Source organism: Panthera uncia, chromosome B4 (genome assembly GCF_023721935.1).
Source record: "Panthera uncia isolate 11264 chromosome B4, Puncia_PCG_1.0, whole genome shotgun sequence".
NCBI classification, from domain to species: domain Eukaryota; kingdom Metazoa; phylum Chordata; class Mammalia; order Carnivora; family Felidae; genus Panthera; species Panthera uncia.
The window spans coordinates 47,334,005-47,354,853 of record NC_064809.1 but is presented as its reverse complement, the minus strand read 5'-3'; the positions used below and the strand labels follow the sequence as shown (position 1 = coordinate 47,354,853).

The 20,849-nt window shown below is 38.7% G+C and overlaps 1 protein-coding gene across 2 annotated transcripts; it reads right to left on the bottom strand.

Moving 5' to 3' along the window:
• Positions 1-548: 548 nt before the first annotated feature.
• LOC125918869 (uncharacterized) lies at positions 549-20,219 on the bottom strand. 2 transcript variants are annotated; one of them, XM_049625134.1, is made up of 3 exons: positions 19,074-20,219; positions 1,878-1,984; positions 549-1,535 (listed from the first exon to the last, which is right to left on the bottom strand). In XM_049625134.1, the coding sequence occupies exons 1-2, from the start codon at positions 19,826-19,828 to the stop codon at positions 1,921-1,923; spliced, it is 819 nt and encodes a 272-aa protein (XP_049481091.1). In that variant the 5' UTR covers positions 19,829-20,219; the 3' UTR covers positions 549-1,535; positions 1,878-1,920. The 2 variants fall into 2 exon arrangements, with proteins under 2 accessions (XP_049481091.1, XP_049481090.1); XM_049625133.1 differs by having other exon boundaries at positions 549-1,984.
• Between the last annotated feature and the right edge of the window lie 630 nt (positions 20,220-20,849).

Sequence of the window (20,849 nt, the reverse complement as noted above, 5' to 3'; positions counted from 1 at the left end):
GAGATATCCATTTTTAGACCTAACAAGAGTAAACATATTGTATACTGACTTTTTTTTTGTACTGTCCACATACATTTAAAAATCAATAATCTTAGAAATGTTTGTCTGGCATGCGTGAATATACAAATGCATTAAAGAATGTATATAATGTGTACCATGCTCCAAATAGCATGAAAAATTTGAAAATGTCTGGAAAGTCCAATGAATATGTTCTCCATCTGTATTCCAAGCAGGGCATCATGTTCTCTCTGAAGAATGTGGTATCACTTATCCTAATACAGCCTATGCTCTAAAACACTTTGAATTATAAATTTTGTTTTGACTTTGTAGTTTAAATTATTTGAACTTCTAGTAGAGACAACATTTGTTGCCTTAAAGGGAAATTTAGCTGTTAGGATTAAGGATTAATGTCTACATTTGTTTAGCTGGGTTCTCTTCTCTGAAAAAAAAAAAAAAAAAAGAAAAGAAAAGAGACTCAAAAGTAAGCCTAAAGTATTTAACCAGCATTAAAAAAAAAAGTTTATTTACTTATTTTTTGAAATAGGCAGAGAGGGGCAGAGACAGAAAGAGGGAGAGAATCTCAAGCAGTCTCCTCTCTGTCAGCGCAAAGCCTGACACAGGCTCAAACTCACGACCCATGAGACCATGACCTAAACTGAAATGAAAAGTTGGACTCTTAACCAACTGAGCCACCCAAGCGCCCTTGAACAACATTTAATGTATCACCAGAACAACAATTATTGTCTGTGAAGCCATCTTGAACTGAAAGATAATTTTTAGCATTTTCTAAACATTAGTAAACAATTTTAAACATTGGAATCCTAGAAATTCCAACTAATGCATCAACTCTTTTCGTGAGCAGTGGTATTTAGGACCTTGCCAAGTAGGAAAGGGGCTTTCTGGCACAAAGATATGCTTTCTTGATCACATAGAACAGTTATCATTGCCATTCAAGGCTATTTTTAAGTTGTTTGCACCTGCTTTCATGTTTGTGAAAATCAGTTCTGGTCACAGTAGAGCTTGATCTAACTAGATAGCTGGCATAAAAATTACTAATAATTTGTTCCAATAAACATGAATTAGAAAAAAAATTCTTCGTTTCTTTAAAATCCTTCATTGTAGACATACACATTTGAAATTTCACTACTCTTTGTTCTCATCTCACTCCTTTACCAACCATACATCTTGGCTGACTTCTGCAGATTTTCTCCATGCGTGCTGCACCAGGACCAGTCATCCAGAAAGTTTGGCTAGACTTTCAGGCTCGGGAGAGTAGATCCAGGCACAAGTGGTAAATTTGAGGGGGGTTTGGTTGGTGCTTAGTCAACCTGGATGGCTCCATTTCCAGGAAATGGGGAAGCAGAACCATGTCAAAGAGTTGTTTATTAGCAACGGGACCAGGGGCAATGTTCCCTAAGGTTGCCAGGAGTCACTACAGTTTCAAGTCCAAAGGAGTCAGGAATGATAGATTTGCAGGCTACTGATGGTTGCCAAGAGTGTGGGAGGAAGGTCAGCACTAAGGAGTTTTCTCCAATCTGTCAAAAGAACAGCAATTCTCAAAAGGTTATGTTATCTCCTGATGCTTTTTGTGGTTTTACTTAAATTTAGAATTTTTACAAGAATTACTTGAACATAATAAAATATTAAAAAGGCATAAATGAGTACATAATGAAAGGTAAATATCTCTCCAAGCCTCAGTTCCTTTCCCCAGAGGAAACCACTGTACCAAGTATCCTCCTTCCAGAGACAGACGATGGATGTATGAGAACTCATGCGTGGTTGGAAGAAAATTTTTTTTAAGTACAAATTGTATCATATTCACCTACTGTTTCTTCTTCATGTAACAACGTACCTTGGAGTTCATTCCCGGCCATTACCTAAAAAGTTTCTTCCTTTTAACGGTTTTCTGTTGTCTTCATTCTAGTAGTTGGGCAGCCATCTTAATTTTGCTTCATCGAACTCATTTCGCTTAAAGAATCTTTGCCTTAAATTTAAATGAAAAACAAACGCATTAAACGTCTACAAAAATATCTGGCATGGAGCAAGATCTTCCACTTCTGTTTGTGTGGCATTGAGGAAATGACTCACCTTTCTCCGCTACATGAGGGGATACTACCTATCTAGTTGATTTGGCTGATATGGTGGTCTGGCTATCAAGTGTGTGCTCTCATTTTCAAAGAGCACGGTTATTACTGGAAAGAGGCTGTCCGGGGAGATTGCATTTCCCAGCTCCTTTACATCTGGTGTTACCACGTAATTAAGTTTTGCTAATGGAAGATGAGAAGAAGTAGTGATATGTGTTAATTAAAGGCCAAGGCAATTAAAATCATAGCTGTACACTAAATCGAAGAGTCGGGGTAAAGATTAAATTGAACAAGGTAACATAAAGAAAGCACTAGGCATAGTAGCATCTAAGTGGCATCTGTTATTATTAATATTGTCACCCATATACGACTTTCCATAGGTATAACCCATAGGTTTTTTCTGTACCAGCTCTAATGAATACTCGGTACTTGGTCATGCACTCCAAAGTCAAATGCACATCAGAGTAGCATTAAAGAGCAATGAAATTTTTAATTGGGGGAATAAAAGAGCAAATTTACTTATATACCTCATAGCAAACGATGATCACCATTACATTTTTTCCTACAAGAGTGATATGTTAGCTATCAGCCAATAAGTGTCTTTACTTTTTGATGTTTCCCCCATACATTTCTAAATTATTTTCTACTGTCCCAACATATTCAGATTTTAGCCAAAACTTAAATGATCTCACTTAAAGAACTATTCAGGGTAAATGGACCCACCCTCCTTTTTTTTTTTTTTTTTTTAGATTGAAATATAATTGACATATAACGTTATAGTAGTTTCAGGAATACAACATAATGATTCGATATTTGTATATAGTGCAAAATGATCACCATGATAAGTTGAGTTAACACTCATCACCATCAGATTTCTTGTGATAAGAACTTTTAGGATCTATTCTGCTAGCAATTTCAAGTATACAATGCATGTATTATTAACCATAGTCACCATGCTATCCATTACATCCCCAGGACTTATTTTATAACTGGAAGTTTGTATCTTTTGTCCACTTTCACCCATTTTACCCATATCCCCTACTCTCCTTAAAAAGCAGCTTATCAACACGCCATTGTTACCCAACTTGTCTTTTGAGAGTCTTGGATCTTCTCCAATCATATTAATAAAATATTTATTCAACAAAAGTGAATATTTACTAAGGAGAGGATTTTTCTTCTAGGAAGAACAAACAAGATTGCTTCTCCCCCTTCTAAATTCGTTGGAATTACAAGAGTATCTCATTTGACTCCTAGTTGCATCAAGAGATGGCCACTATCAGGAAATACTCTTCTCTCTTGGACTAGAAAAATAGCCCCAGAGAAGGTTCTCTAGGGAAGTCTGGAGCCCCATTAATGGCAGCATCTGCAAGCCAGCTCACTTTCTGGGCCACAGCTGTCCTTTTGAGATTCACTATGGCCTTTGCTTCTGACGCTGCCTTGGCCGCCTCTCACCCTCCTCTACTGAATATAACATAGAGACCTGCCCCTGCATTTGCTGAATTTGGTCCCAGTGTACTCCTCCTCCCTTTTCAGCCTTGGGTAGTTCCCAAGAATCTTTGATATTCTTGCTCAAGTTCACTCCTCTAGGCCTTGCATAGGAATTCAGCCTCAGAACCTACCCGTTTCACTGAACCTCTGGAATATTGATTTCAAACCCTGCCCCTTGACCACCACCGGCCCTCTTTACGTGCAACTGATGAGTCTTCTTTTTGTCAGAGAAGTTAACACCCAATTAATGCCCAGTGTATCTGAGTCTACCAGTATGTTGTAGAACACAACAAGCAAGTGGAAAGATACATACTGTATCTGTGAATAATGTGGGTGCAAGTGTGAATAAAACTCCTTGAAAGTGTTTCATAAGAATCAAAACTTATTTAACAGCTGCCTTTCCCCAACATATTATAAATTCTATAGGAAATGAACTGTGTCTGTATTATTCCCTAACATATCCTCAGAATCCAGCACAGTACCTTGGGGATATTAGAGCCTCAATGTTTGTGAAATAAATAAATGATATAGATAACCCAGAAGCAAAAGGTTAAGTGACCAAACATATTTTATAAAAAAAAAATCATATTCCATTTTAAATATATATATATATATATATATATATATATATAACTAAGTATTATCTAATAATTACTAACTTCGTAAATTTGGACAAGGTACTCTTTGTGCGTCCCTTTGCTTATCTCTAAAAGGAAGCTAGTGGTAGAGTGGGAGAAATGAAAACATCATAAAAGTGCTATCTGAATGTTAGAGATTACTGTTTTTGTGCATGTGGGCAATATGAAGGTGATGACCTAGTTGTTACAGTCTGAGGATGTTAATCACCTGGAAGCCTATTGCATTCTAATAAGAGCAATGTGTCTCAGTGACAACTTTATAGGAACTCCTCTCCTGGCTGGTTGCTCTGACTTGCTGGCCACAAGAGGCAAATCACTTATTTTTTTCCCCTTTATCTTTAAAATGAGAGTAATGCATATATGCCTCCTGGTTAGGTTGCCTATATTAATTTACAGATTCTAATTTACTGTGTATCAGTTCATCTATCCTAAGCTTTTTCTTGCTTGTGGAGCAAGAGAGTATCCATGGTTAAAAGAAGCAGGCAATTATTTTAAGCTGATTGTTATCTTGTATTTCAGATTTTAAGCCTGCTGTTTTCTATCAACGTGTGGAAACAGACCACTCTTAAAAACTTTACGGTGTTTATCTAATGCAGGGATGAAAATTCAAATTTAAATAGTTCCATATTCCACTCTTGTTGTTAACAAACCCTTGCAATTAACTCACAAATAAACTATTCCCTGAGCCAAAAATAATGTAAGTATGTTGTCATAGTATATTAAAAGCAAAAGCTTGGAAGGCATCAAGTGATGGTTTTAATCCCTATAGGATGGACTTGAGGATATGTCCATTACTTAATAAGTAGCTCTAAAGTGAAGGTCACTTCACTATAAAGTGAGGGTTTAGATCAGTAATGGACAATATCTCTCAGGAGGCACCCAAATCTCAGATTTTTATCTCCCCAAGGTGGCTGGATAATTTCACATGGGCGAAAGCCTCCCTTCACTGTAACAGTGGAAGGGACAGTGGAAAACCTCCCTCATCACAGCAGTGAAAACTTTGTGGAAAAGGCATACTCTAGTCTCCTAAGATGGAAAGTCATTCCTTATGGACTGCTTCTAGGTAAAGGAGAATGATGAAAGCCAAATTCTCAAAAGTGTTTCTTGATAACTGAAGATTCAGAATCATAGTTATGTGACAGCAGGAGGCAGCAAGGTAGGCTCTGGACTGAGGCCAGGGGCACCAGCATCCCTGATCTTTAGCACAGGGGAGAAGGATGGGCACTCTAAATTCTGAGCTTATTTGTAGGATATAGAACTCTATACTGTCTATAGATTAATTAGACATTTAATGAATCTATAGACATTAAATGATTCTCTAGACATTTAATGATTATACCCCATAATATAGGTATGCTTAGTGAAACATGCCACAGAAAAGGAACAATTCTAAAGTAAGTATCCAGCCTTTATGTCACGGAGAGACCACAACAAGCCTCCTCTGCCTGCAAGTGCCACCAAGATGTCCAATGGAAAATTTGGGAATAAGGAAAATAATTTTTCCCTCTAGGAGTCAAACAAGTGAAATCCATACTAGTAAATTAATGGCTATGAGAAGAAATCAACAGATTTTCTAAAATTGAATGATTTTCTATAATTGAATGAATTATCAAATTTTGGAATTTGATAATTTAGTACCAAACTGCCTAATTAAATTATTGTATCCTCTCTAGAAAAAGAGAACAAAAGAGTAAAGGAGAGTAAGAGAAGCTGGGTCCCTTTTTCTGTGTGTATGGTGGATTTCTTTTTAATTTTTTAAAATTTATTTTAGAGGGAGAGAGAAAGCAAGTGGGGAGACGGGCAGAGAGAGAGAGAGAGAGAGAGAGAGAGCATCCCAAGCAGGCTCCATGCTCTGATGCAGGGCTCCATCCCATGAACCTGGGATTATGATCTGAGCTGAAATCAAGAGTCAGAGACCCAACCTACTAAGCCACCCAAGTGCCCCGTGTATGGTGGATTTCAAATATATTGAGAAATTCTTCCCATTGCACTTGCACAACTGGTACCTTTTCTACAATTTAATAATAAAATAATATAAAATGTAACTAAAAATTATAAAAGAAGGAATACAATTTGCCATGGTCTACTCCAGATGAAATTTTCTTTTGTGCCAATTTTATATAATTTACAGTCCTATGAATATCATTGTACTTTCCAGACGTACAGGAAAGAGGGCGTGGGGAACACAGAGTTTCCATTCACAAAAAATTGATGCACACTGTTAAAATTTAATTAGTCACCTGATTATATATTTTAATCTCTTTCTGAGTTTGAATAACTCAAGTCAGATGGAGTCAATCAATTCTGAGAGCCCGTGTCAGTAAACCAGACCACAGTTTATTATAAGTCAGAAGGTAATGCTAGCCTTAAGACCTCTTCCTAAGCAGATAACTAGAGTTCCTTTGATAACACCTCAACCTTATTGTCTGCCTTTCGGGTATTATCCAGCTTCTATTGCTTGCACCAAATACCTGACACAAATGTTCAAAGTCATATACAAATCACCAAACTAAACTGAGACTACTGCTCTCTTCTTTCCTAGAGGAACCTTTTTTGGGAAATGTTCTCAATTGCCCTAGGGTCCTTTAATAGCTAAGTGACCAGAAATGGCTTCCAGTTTATATTCAAAATCTGTTCATGGAATAGTAGATACTATGAAGCCAACTCCATCAATCCCTGCCTAATTCCATTGTCTCACCAGCCTGCTGACAGCTTCCCAAGATTGGGAACCATGATCTCATCATTTGAGAATTTACTTCTTGCCCAGTTCCACACTGTGCCTCAAAGCAGCTGCCTCATCTCACAGGTGAGGCACTGGTTTTGAGTTCAGGCAGTCAGTCCAGACTTTCTTGTTCTTTACGGTGTTTTAACTCAAGAGCCTGGTGATCCTTCTTTACCTTTGAAGCTGGTAGCCTCTGTGAGACCTCAGAGACCCATCAGTCAGGCTCAATAACTTTCAACTTCAAAAAGAATGAGGTCTAGGGGCACGTGGGTGGCTCAGTCGGTTAACCGTCAGACTCGATTTTGGCTCACGTCATCATCTCATGGTTCATGGGTTTGAGCCTCACATCAGGCTCTATGCTTACAGTGTAGAGCCTGCTTGAGATTTTCTCTCTCTCCCTCTCTCTGTGTCCCTCCTGCATTCTCTCTTTCTCTCTCAAAATAAATAAATAAACTTTAAAAATAAAAAGAATGAGGTCTATTCATCAGGACATTCTCTAAAGACCCCATTTGCCTCTATTTTAAATTCGTGCATGCAAAGAGATCTGTGAGGGGGTGGCGGGGGGGGGGCGGGGAGGGGGGGATGATTCTTTATGTTCCCTAAGGAGTAGCTAAAGCTCAGGCTCATGACTGGCAGAAACAAATAAACTCACAACACATAAACAAATAAACAAACTCCTCTCTTGATATTTTTTCCTTAAAACAATGCCCTGGTTACTATCAACATAATTCAAAAGGACTCTTATATGCAGTTCATCCTAGAACAGAAGGCATCTGCCCCACTGGTGTCTCCATCTCTAAAAACAGAAAACTTTATTAACCACTTGAAATTCTAGCTCTGGTTTCTGCCCCTCCAAAAAGAAATTGAATACTGTCACCATCTCATAGCTCATGTCGTAACTTATCCAATGCAGTCCTCACAAGAACCTTCTAAAACAAGCATTATTGTCCTCATTTTACAGGTATGACTACCTACTGCCCAGGCACATAGCTATTGTCAAATGGCAAAGCCTCTATTCCAACCTAGGCCGCTCTTGACCTTTTTCATGATGCTATTGCCCCAATTAACACCTGGCAAGAATTCATTGATCAAACTGCTTCTGTCTCCCAGCCAGAATCTAAGAGCACCAGCCGTCAATCAGACAGGTACACTTGATAGAGGTAAACAGTGAGGGAAGGAGGACAGATGGAGCTGAGTGATGCACATTTTCCACTGGAGAACAGGGCTCACGGTATCACTGCAGTGGAGAGCGAGCTGGGCTTGGGCATCTGGGAGACAGTGGGAAACGAGATGGAAATCCCTAAATAAACAATGGTCAAAACAGATGTATTTATTTATTTAGTTCCTACCAGCTTTTGTTTCTGCTTGTCTCCTGGTCCCCAATTCCTGCTTCTATAGTTTGACTTTAATTAAACCTGCCTATCTATGCCTCTTTCATTTGACAACTCCCTAGGCTTTAACATTTGTATATTTCCACCTTGGCTTGTCCTGCCAGGTCTTTCTAACCTCCATCCTTGCCAAGGTCCTCTGGCTGGGGTGCCAAATCAGTTAATGTTAGGCAAATGTTTCTGTAACTCCTTATAGAATGCTGTAAGAATAGATTCATGCTATAAGAATTTTTTTCAGATATTCATTCCCCTCCTCTTGTACCAGCAAAGATTGGCACACTTGAAAGCCTCTGAATATCTTGTTTGTCCTCAGGCATCAGACTATATGATGCAAGATACAACTATTTTTTGAAGTGCTAAAATTAAAAACATATATAGTAAGAGGTCTGCTTACTTAATTTGCAGAATCTTCACAAAATGGCAAGGTGGGGTCTACCTAGTCTAGAACTTCTGAGGAAGCTAACTTTAACTTAAGACTTTATGACATGGGGCACTTGCATGACTCAGTCATTTAAGGGTCTGACTTCGGCTCAGGTCATGATGTCGTGGTTCGTGGGTTCAAACCCCACATCGGGCCCTCTCTGCTGTCAACACAGAGCCTGCTTCAGATCCTCTGTCCCCCTCTCTCTGTGCCCCTCCCCTGCTTGCACTTTCTCTCTCAAAAATAAATAAACATTAAAAAAAAGACTTTATAACAAAGACAAGAATATGTAATGTGAGAATGATTGCTTTATGTTGTGAACTCAGGAATAATTATATACGCTTGCTCGTGCTGCACAATCCTCTCTTGGCATTGCAATTCATCCCCATTAGAGAACTCATAAAAGCCTTTGTGGCAGCTGGGGGAACCACTCCCTGCTCCTTGGTTCCAGATTTATTTCATTACATAACCCAGACTCTACTGATGCTCTTCTGCCAATCTTAGATTATTCTTGTTCCATTCAAAGATGTGACAATCCCTTCTTTGTATCAGAATGAAAGAATGCTCAGTTTTTGTATTAGTTAAAAGCCCACTTTAATTACAGATCTTCAAGTTACTAAAATGTAAAGGAAATTTCTTTCTTCTAGCATTTTTGGTAAACACCTAGAAATAGAGTTTTACTTGTGTGTTTGAAATTCTGAGCTCTGTGTCTATTAAAAAGTTGTCAGTTTTGGTGTTTGCTTTTCAACAAGCTCCAGCGATATTATCTCCCAAGATTACCATCTGGCTAAAGAAAAAAAAGAAAAAGAAAAAAGGAATAAAGACTAACTATGTGTGAAATTTAAAAGGAGGTACCTTCCACAAGGCAACCTAAAGGTGACTTTGCTAGAAACAGGCCTTTAATGTGAGCCTTTTGTGCATGACTTCAGCCCCGTGGTAGCACTGATACGGCCGGGACCGGCTGGACCTATGGCAGCATGGCTGTGGCCTTCCCAGTCTCAGTGTTTGACAGGAATGACCGCATCTTTCAGCTTACGTTAATGCTTTCCCATCATCACCCTTCATGAGCAAGCTGGCTAAAATACTACTCAGAACCACTGTAGAAAAGTGCATGAAGATTCTTGGCAGCATTCATAGAAGAGATATAAGAGATTCTCCAGAATCCGCCTATTTACTCATTTTTGCGTTGATGAACCAATTTTCCTTGTCAAGCTTTTCCAACCATGTCCAGAATACATGTACTAATTTTCGTTTAATATTTTCTTGATTTTTAAAGGAAAGTATAATTTTTATTTTCTAACTAATACAACACCTATATCTTCACTATAAGATAAACTAAATGAGGGCACCTGGGAGGCTCAGTCAGTTAAGCGTCTGACTCTTGATCTCAGCTCAGGTTTCGAACTCAGGGTCATGAGTTCAAACCCTGTGTTGGGCTCTGTGCTGGGTGTGAAGACTACTTAAAATAAATAAACAAATCAATAAAAATAAGATAAACCAAATAAAACAAACTAAAACCCTACAGACAAGCCTAACACCACCTTTGTCTACCTACACCAGCCCTAGGTACCTCCCCAGAGGTGACTGCTTTCATCTGTTAGCTTCATATCCTTCATACGTTTCCTATAAAGTCGTGTGTATATGTGTGTGTATACACATAGAACTTATACTCTCTGGCTTTCTGACATAAATGATATCATATTTTATATATTGTGCCTTGTTTATTTGTTGGAAATATCTTTATGTCAGCATATATCCGTTTATTGCATTTTTAAAAGATGATATGTAGTATTCCTTGCTTTAAGATGTGTTCTTTATGTGGTTAAATGTACACATTATATTTGGTACAATAGTACCTGAATACCGAGACATAGTTGAAATCAGCGAGGCACAGACATAGGTGGTGATGTGAAAAGATCTCTAAACTATAGTGAGAAAATGAATAATTTGTAGATTATAATCCAATATGTAAACATTTTTTTAACGTTTATTTATTTTTGAGACAGAGAGAGACAGAGCATGAACGGGGGAGGGGCAGAGAGAGAGGGAGACACAGAATCGGAAGCAGGCTCCAGGCTCTGAGCATCAGCCCAGAGCCTGACGCGGGGCTCGAACTCACGGACCGTGAGATCGCGAGATCGCGAGATCGTGACCTGAGCTGAAGTCGGACGCTTAACCGACTGAGCGCCCAGGCGCCCCCATTTTTTAAAAGTGTATGTTTTGGGGTGTCTGTGTTTATGTTTGGGTACATCATACACAGTGGAAGAATATATCCTAAACTGTTAAAGTGGTTGGTTTTAAGTGCTGCTTTAGGTTTTGGTGTTAGTGTGAGTTTTCATCTTTATGAATTCTTATGTTACATATTTTACTTGAAATTTCAGAGATGCTTAGCCAGGGACAAGTAACCAGTTGACATATTAAATCAGAAATTACTATGTATTTATTTTATATTAATTATTTAGAGATTATATACATGCTTTCTTTTATTTCACTTATTTGGTTCAACAATAACAAAAATGAATTCCCTCAGTGCCAGGAACTGTGCTAAAAGTCATGGAGAGATGGTGAAAAAATTATACTATTTTTCTTTTTTTATCTACTTTTTATTTATTTTTATTTTTTATATTAAATATAATTTATTGTCAAATTGTCTTCCATACAACACCCAAAAATTGTACTATTTTTCAACTTCTACAGTTTTCTCTGAGTTAGCTGCTTATCTAAATCAGTGGGTGACTGTGGTTAAGCTTTAGAATTTTTAGTAGCTGGTGAGATGTTCTTAAGCCTTCAACCCCTACTCACTCACTTTCCTACTTCACTTTTTCTCATTCCAGTCCACAGCCATCTTATCAATTGGATGCATAAAATTACCATTTCATTGAAGAATAGTGTCTTCTTTCAACCCTATATAGGAGACAGAGCAGCTAGGAAAAGGACCCTGGTGCATATGGTTTTTTAGCGTTATTTTTAATCACAGATCATATGTTTGATTTTTCCATCCTAGTTTGTGAGGCTTAAAGAATGTTTCAGTTCAGAATTGTTTTCATGTATCATTAAGGCAACGTTAGAAAGTGAAAAACCATGTGGACTTTCCTACATAAACAAATTTTTTTTTAAATGTTTATTTATTTTGAGAGAGAGAGACAGAGAGTGAGTATGGGGGAGGCGTGGAGAGAGAGGAAGAAAAAGAATCCTAAGCAGGCTCTGTGCTATCAGCATGGAGCCCAACAAGGAGTTCGATCTCATCACTGTAAGACCATGACTTGAGCCGAGATTCAGTGGGACGCTTAACTGACTGAGCCACCCAGGCTCCCTTCCCATGTAAACAAATTTAACTTTTTATATTAACTCTGTGGTAGGCCAATTTTTATGATTAATATGTCAGTTCAGGTCCCACAGGTCGTCAGAACTCCACGAATGTTTCTAATTTCCTGCCAATTTATGAAGTAAAGATCATCTGATATCAACTGAACAGTATTAACTTCCAATAAAATTTTTTACTATTCCATTTGAATGTATTAATTTCTTTGAGTCCAGCTTATATAACTGTAGTAGCAATTAAATTGCACTCAGAGTGAATGCCCTGCCCACTCATTTATACCCCTTACCTTTTTCTCTCTCTCCCTCTCTCACACTACTGTTCAGTCAGATATCTGTAAAGGTGAAAACAATAAGAATTCAATAAGAATTCCAATTCTGCTAGGAAAATTTAATCTGCAGTGATCTGGAAAAATAGTTAACAGAGATGAACTCCTGAAAGCTAAATTTAGTTCAGGGGTTATGGTTCAAAAATCTGATGAATTAGAAACTTGCTTTTGCAGCCTCATATGGGCATTCACTGTCTTCTCTCTTTCCTAATAAAGGGAGATGTAGTTACAACATCCCTGTCCATCACGGCAGGGAGGAGGATTCAGGGTGAGAATCCTATGCAAAAAAGGTACAGGGCATTAGCCCTAGCTTGTTTTTCTCTAAACATGCTCATTCCTAATATTCCTGTGGTCATGCTCAGTATAGCACCAGCTGGAGAACTGACAGTAGGAAAGAAGAATGGAGGGAATCCACATTGACAATGGTGGGGAAATCTTTCTCAGAGAGATGAACCCACCACTGTTATAAAAGTGGTGAAGCGTGATGATTGAGAACATGGGCTTTGGGCTGACTTTCATGTAAGTAATGGTATAGAACAAAGCTCAGTTGGAAAATTGCCCTTGCCCTCTGAGTAGTGTTTAAGTACGGCACACATTTTCCTTTCTTTTGTTTTTAAGTCTCAGTCTACCTATGTCATTAAGGTGGGTTTTTTAATTTTTGTAATATATATATATATATATATATATATATATATATATTTGCCTCATTTTAATTCAGCCTGACAAATTTTGTCATTTAATTAGAGTATATAATACATTTACAATTAATATAATTACTGAGATAGCTGGATTTAAGTCTACTACTAATTATTTGCTATCCATTTGTGCCATCTATTCGTTCCTTTATTCCTTTTCTCCTGCCTTCTTTTCTATTAATAAAGTATTTTAATTTTATTTTATCCTCTCTATTAGTATATTTTTGGATTCTTTTAGTGTTTTCCTAGGAACTCCAAAATCCATTCTAAAATTAGTAGTATATCATAAATTACTAATTTTTCCATATCTCAAATTATGGAAGAACTTTATAACAGTGTAACTTTGCTTATACTCTCCCATCTGTTTGCTATTGTCACATATTTTTCTTCTAGATATTATTTTAACCCCACGAGACATCATAATGCTTGTAGATTTTATTGGTCAATATTCATTTATTTATTTTTGCTTATATATTTGCCTTATCTAATGTTGCTGATAACTACTTGAATTTTTATACTTCCATCTGGAATCTTTTTTTTCCCATTGTTTTGCTGGCAAATTTTGTTTGCCTGAGAGTGATTTATTTCAGTAAATATAGGATTCTAGTTTGGCACTTTAAAGATGTCATTACATCATCTTATGTCTTTGTTAGTTTATGTTAAGAAGTTACTGCTCATTCTTTTTTTTTCCTTTGCAATAATTTTTTTTTGTTTTGTTTTGTTTGTTTGTTTGTTTGTTTGTTTGTCTTCCTGGCTGACCTTAATATTTTCTCTGTAACGTGGTTTTCAGTAAGTTGCTGTGATGTGGTTAGGTATAGTTTTCTTTTTATCTTGAGTGAGGTTCATGGAACTCTTGAATTGGAAAATTGCTATTTTTCACCAGATTTCAAAAGTTTTAGGCATTATTTCTTCAGCTATTGCTTGTATTTCATTCTTTCTTTCTTCTCTTTCTAGAGCTCTAACTACTTATGTGTTAGACCTTTTTACCATGTTTTACATTTCTCATGTTCTGTTGTGGTCTTTCCCTTTGTTTTTTTTCTCTGTGGTTCATTTTGGATATTTTCTAATGGCATATCTTTGACTTTAGAACTACACAATATAATACCTGAAATTAAGAATTCATTCAATGGGTTTAGCAGTAGGTGGAAAGATCAGAAGACAGGATTAATAAAGCCAAAAAGTTTTTTTGTAGGGGGGATCTTTTTTTATAGCATCTATTTTTTTATTGTTGAAATATACAAATGGACGAAACAGATAAATATTTTATGTTTTTGTCTACTTTTGTCCATCATTCTTAGCACAATAATCTTAGAAATTTTGAAGTTCTTGCCTACTCACTTTAGGTCATCTGGTATTGTATAGCTATTGGCTTTTATCTCTTGATTATTGGTAATTTTTTCCTGCTGACCTAGTAGTTGTTATTGTATGTGTTATGAGCTGGAAGTATCTGACCCTCCCGAATTGTTATGTTGAAGCCTTAACCCTCAATGTGACTGTATTTGGAGTTAAATGAGGTCATAAAGGTGGGACCCTAATCTGATAAGATTAGTTTCTTCATAAGAAAAGATACCAGAGACTTTTCATTGTCTTTCTACAGGCACAAAGAAGAGGTCATGTGAGCTTACAGTAAAATGGCAGCTGCCTCCAAGCCAAGAAGAACGGCCTCAGAATGAAATCTATTTTGCCAGAACCTTGATCTTGGATTTTCCAGCTTCCAGAACTGTGAGAAATAAATTTCTGTTGTTTAAGTTACCCAGTCTGTGGTATTTTGTTATGGCAGCCCAAGCAAACTAATACAGGATGCTTGACATAGATGATAGTTACAGAGGCTCTGGATTACATTATCTTTCTTCATAGTGTTGAGTTTTGTTTTGGCAGGCAGTTAATTTACTGGTGGATTAGGTTGTCCCTGTCAGCTCTTCATTTTAATCTTTGTTCTAAGGAGGGTCAGATTTGCCATTACTCCTAGACTATTGCCCTTATTCCCACAGCATGTTCTTCACTCCTAGAATATAATCTTTCTGAGTCCTCAGCTGAAAGTCCAAGATGTTCAGAAATTACTCTGAACTCTGACTAAGCTCAACTTCAGTGTCCTTCTGAGGACTCTGAGGTCTTTGAAACCCCACCTAGCTTTCAGACCCCAGGCAGCTGCCCTTTTACTAGGGCTCCAAGAGATGCATCAGACAACACACAGTCCAGGAAATGACCAAGGTCCTAGAGACATTTCTGTGCAAATATCTGGAGTTGTCTCTCTGTGGCTATCGTCTGCAACACTTTAACCTGCTGAATGAACCTGGCTGCATTAGTAGCCCTGAACTCTGATCTCACTGCTGTCTGGGCCCCACTTTCATGGACCAGGGCCCTTAAAATGCCCCCAAGGAGAAAACTTGGGTGACTGTGGGGCTAAACCCAAGTGCATTCCCCTCTGTCAGGTTGTTTTCCAATGCTTCTAAACAGTATGTTTCGGGTAGGTTTTATAGTTGTTCTCAGTCAGTGGGAAAGTCCAATCATGGCCAAAATCAGACTTACTCTTGCCTAATATCTACCTCAGTAAACAATAACAATAATAAAATACCTCCTTAAGTTAAAAAAAATCATTAGTAGCAACAAAACAAGGAAAGGGTTATGATATCTTACCATAAAACTTCAAAATGGATCTTCTAAAGAAATAAAAGATCATGGTACAGACTGCCTTCTCTCCAGAAGCAGTATTGGTGAATCATCAAATCCTGGGTGTTCTTTTTCACCAATAATGAACACCTCCAAATCTGGAGTGAAATGACCTAAGCCAACTACCCTCATCTTTTCTGACAGGAGGAGGGGACACACTGAGTAGTTATCCTTGAAATGACTTAGGAGAGAGAGTAGGGGGCGCTAAGAATTAATAGGGAAGCTATTTCAGGCTCCAGGGAATCTTTTCTTTGGAATGGGATCTCATCCTGACTGCCTGAACTAAATCTTGGTACAGGGTCTTTGATAAAACCTTAGAAGGAAAGCAGGGTGTGTAACCTTTAACAGAGGCTGCACAGAAACTCAGATGACCTCTTCTTTGCTTTATGTCCTTGTCCCAGGACAGTAGACAAAGTGGAATGCTTAGCCTTCAAACCACTGTTCCATAGAGAAAATAAAAAAAAGGTCTCAGATAAGGTAGTGTAGGAGCCAAATAGAATTCACTTATTATGTATCACAGACAATATGATATTTGATTTAAAAAATAAACAATCTAATAAATACAAAAATATTTTGTGCAGGACGAAAAGGGGGAAAAGATCATGGTACACGAAAGTAGGGAAATAACAAAATAAATTGAAAACAAGGAAAGGAAGACATGGGTATCCTCATTTATATGGAACAGCATCTATAAGACCTTCTTGGAAACATCACTTAATGAAGATTTGAAGGGATTAATCAAAATAAAAAGTATGTAATAGAAAAACTATGGTAAAATAATTAAATAAACCTATCTCATTTAAATATAGAACTAAGTTTAGACCGCTCTGGAATTAGAATTACAGAACAATGTACATATTATAAATCTTGACAATAAAAAAATAATACAGAAGTAAAATTATAGGAGGAAAAAAGGAGAAGAGAGAGACATAATAGGACAGCTAATTTCCTCCTTTGAAATGGTAAGAAGCCAAATGATATTGAAGAAAACAAATAAGTGGCTAAATATAAACCACATAAATATATAACCATATAACAAAAAATATAAATGAAGTTATGGTTGAACACAATGCATTCAGATATCATTTTACGTCGTAATTTTAACTTCAGAGGAATCTTTAAGATAAAAAAATATCTTGTGAGGTGAGTAAGCATGTGAAGTTCAGCCATCTTTTATCATTCATTTTAAGTTCTTTATCTCCTGCTTAATTAAGTGTATTTTAACATTAAAAATAGCATTTACTTATTTGTCAAAATAGTATAAAAGAACTTAGCGTAACTATAAGGCCATTTAACATATCTCTTGCTTCATCTATGTTCTATTATGGTAACAATGATGGTCCTCTCATGAAAACAGCAGTTATTTCTGGATGGTGTGATTTTGGGGGTGATTTTCTATTCCTTTGTATTTTTTCTACTGCTTAATTAATTTACAATGAGCACGATTAGCATCTACACACACATACATACAATTCCAGTATTCGGTGTGTTTTGAGGTTATACTGACAATTCATTTACTAGTTTTAGCTCAAGCCCAAGCCAGGCTAAGGGACTTAAATATGAGAAGACCTCTCCGCAGGGGAATTTCTGCCCAGCAAACAAATATGGTGAAGCTGTACATGTGACATGTCCCTTCTGTCTTTACCCATCCATAAAGCAGGCAGCATGGTGGGGAGTCGTTCCTTTCTGCTGTTTTTGAGACAAAGGAAACACTCCCAGTCAATACAGGATACTTACAGAAGATACAGCACAATGGGGTCACGCTCCAGTCTACCTACTTCATCTCTCTTGGTATATATATTACATTAAGAACTGGAAATATGGATACAGATGCTTCCCTAGTTGATAGAGGTGTGCTGGCCTAAGTGGGAAAATGGAGGGAAACAGGTTCCATAAACAAGATCCCAAGGAACTGCTTCAAAAAAGGTCTGGCTTGGGGTCTTTTCCATAACTCCAATCAGGTAAGATTGGCAAAGTGGAAATGTCCACTTAAGTCTGTATAAATAAGGAGATATCATATATATATAGAATATTCAGGAATATAGGATTTGAGAGGGGAAGAAGGTAACATGTTGGACCTGAACACAAATGCCATGGAATCCCACGTAATTGGTTTTCTGTAAAATTCCATATAATCTACCTGGACAATTCTTTGCCCATCCCAGACTTCCTGTATGCTGAGATAATGAAATCTCTTTCCCAGGCCTCTTTCCTAAACTTCACACCCATATATATTCAACTTCTTACTGCCTATACTGTTCCAAATTCAGTATGTAAGAAAAAAATCAAACATATCTGGTCACAACTTGTTCTTTCTTCTCATTCATTCAACAACTTGTCTTTTGAATATTCACGATGTGCCAGGCACAGTGGTAGAGGCTGGAAATGAAGACATACGTACAATATACCCCACCATCCAGGAAGTTCAGGTTTGATGGAGAAGACTGAGAAATGCAAATGAGTACAATGCAAACATGATGACAGATCATGTTGAGCTACAAGGCTCATCTTATCCAGGTGTGTGTTGTGAGGAGGAAATAGATTGGTGGTCAGGAAAGTCACAGAGGATACAACACGTGAGCTTTCTCAAAGAAAAAGCAGGAGAGCACCTGAGCAGCTTAGCAATTCCTCCCTCCACCACGGATCTAGCTTCTTCATTCAGTCTGGCCCCTGACTCTCTGTGCAGTGGCTTTCCAGGTCAGCACTGGCCCCAGAAACTGCCTCCATGGTTACACCTCTTCCATCAAGGACACACTGAAGATTGTTCACTTAGTGGTAGGTCCCTGTCTGCTCTATATTGCAGTGGTTTTCTGGAGGCCACCTGGTCTCTTAGTAAGAACACCCAGAACTTGAAGGAAAGAAATACTAGCCTAGGTGTTTCCTGCTCCTTTGATCAGAAGATTCATAGTCTTTGGGCAATCATTTAACCTCTCTGAAACCCACCTACTCATCTGTGAAAGGCTAACAATTATAATACTAGTGCTTACCTCAAGGGAGGGTATAAATATCAAATGAGACGAGAGAAAAGCGGGCCTAGCACAGCACCAATATTAATCATCTTTGTTAGGTTTTGAGGAAGATGAAGTATGACTTCTATTCAACCCCTGTAAATGCTGATCATGTAAGGAGAATGTAAAGCTTTTGGCACTTTGTCAAATATATAACTATAAATTTCAATTGGATTCGGTATTTATACCGCTCCTAGCATCTCTTAGCTTCCAATCCGGCCTGGTTTTCATTCCAGCCGTTTATTAGCCTTGGACAAGTTATTTATCCTCTTTCAATTTCCTGTTGGGTAACATGGGGATAATTAAACATACCTCAGAGGGATGTTGTGAGCACCATTTGAAGTAAGGAATGGAAGACACGACGTAGCGATGCTTTCACACGCAAAGTTGTAACCTACAGGAGAGGTCCTTCTTCGAGAACCTAGAGGCCGGGAAGGACCCCGGGAAAGGGAAGCCAGCCTGGGATGCAGCACGCAGAAGGCGGATGTGTCTCCTCTGGGCTGGGAGGCGGCGTCGCGAGAGGTACCGGCCCAGGGCCCCAGTAGGGGGCGCCGACGCGCCGCACTGCAGCATCCTGGCGGCAGAGCGGCGGCCCCGGCCGGTCTGAGCTCGCGTCCTGCCGCAGTCCCTCGGCCGCTAGTCTGGGCGAGCGCGAGCGCAGAGACCCCCACCGGCCCGTCAGCACTTGCAGCCGCCGCCGCCGCCGCCGCGGCTCCCACTGGCGATCGCAGCCGCGGGAACGCGAGCCCCAGGCTGGGCTGCGCAGCGTGGGAGGGCTTCGCGGGGACCGATTCCGAACTTGCAGGGGACCGCGGCTCTCCCGGGCCTGGAGAGTGTGAACAGGTGAGTGTCACGCACGTGCCCAGGTGGCTCTTATGGAACGACTTCCTGCACACCCTTGGGACTCCCGCCCCCGCCCCCCAAGGACGCGTGGCCTCTGGATCCGTCGTCCTGGTCGCCGGGTCTTCCCGGGGCGGCTTTGGGGTTCGCTGAGAGGGGAGATGTGAGCGCCGGCGCCCAGGGCTTGACAGCGCCCTCCGAGCTGAGACTGAGAATGCCCTTTTCATTTAGGCTGCATTTGCTCTCCAGGTTGAGAGCAAGTGACCTGCAGTCCCCATGGGCTTGTTGATCGTTCTAGGATACCTGTTGCTCTGGAGCAAAGCTATACCCGAGGTTGGGGGGGGAGGGGGGATCTTGCACAATTATCCTCGTCGCTGTGGGTGCTGCGTTGCAAGATGAGGGAGAATTCCTGGTAGCGGGAGAAGGAAAACTTGATTTCAGAGCTAAAGAAGAGGATCTCATTCCTAAGACCAGAGTCCGCTTGCCTAAACAGCTGTGCTTTATTTTGATGATAGATACAGAAGTTAGAAAAACTATTACCTTATAAAGATGCTTGGTCCCCCCTACCCCACCCCATCCCCAGAGAGGAAGTAGAAGGCAAGGACCTTGATAATAATAGTCTTGGGAATGATTTATTATTAATGAAACCTTTATTGAAATAAATAAAACCAGGTTATTGGTGACCTAAATGTCACAGGTTTGACAGACTGGAAGCTCCTGGAAGGTGGCCACTTTTGTTTGTATGTGCTTAGCATAATTGTGGAATGATCAACAAATGTATTAATAATAGCATAGGATTTGGAGGCTAGCTTCTTTTTCTTCTTTCTAAGCCTTCTTTTAGTTCCTTTATGTTTAGGGGAAAAATCACTCTACCTTTAGTCTCCTAAATATCTAGGTGTGATTTTAGCTTTAGGAGTGATAGAAACTCAGAAGTTTTTTTTGTCCTAGTAAAGCACTGTCCACAGAAAAAGGAAATGGCAACTTCTAGACCCTGCCAGTATATTTCTATACAACAACATTAAGACAAACGTTTTTAGGTCCATGTCATGGAAGGTCTGGAATTATAAATTATTTTGAACATCAGAAGTTGGCAAAAGATCACTTAATACACCAATTTACACATTTGTCTTTGTTTTATATTTTTGTCAAATGTAACTTTTCACATTTTTATGTGAAAACCAAAATGTCGAAACATACATGTCAGTTTGCATCTTCTTTAAGTGATCTTCCTAAATAATAGGTTGATAG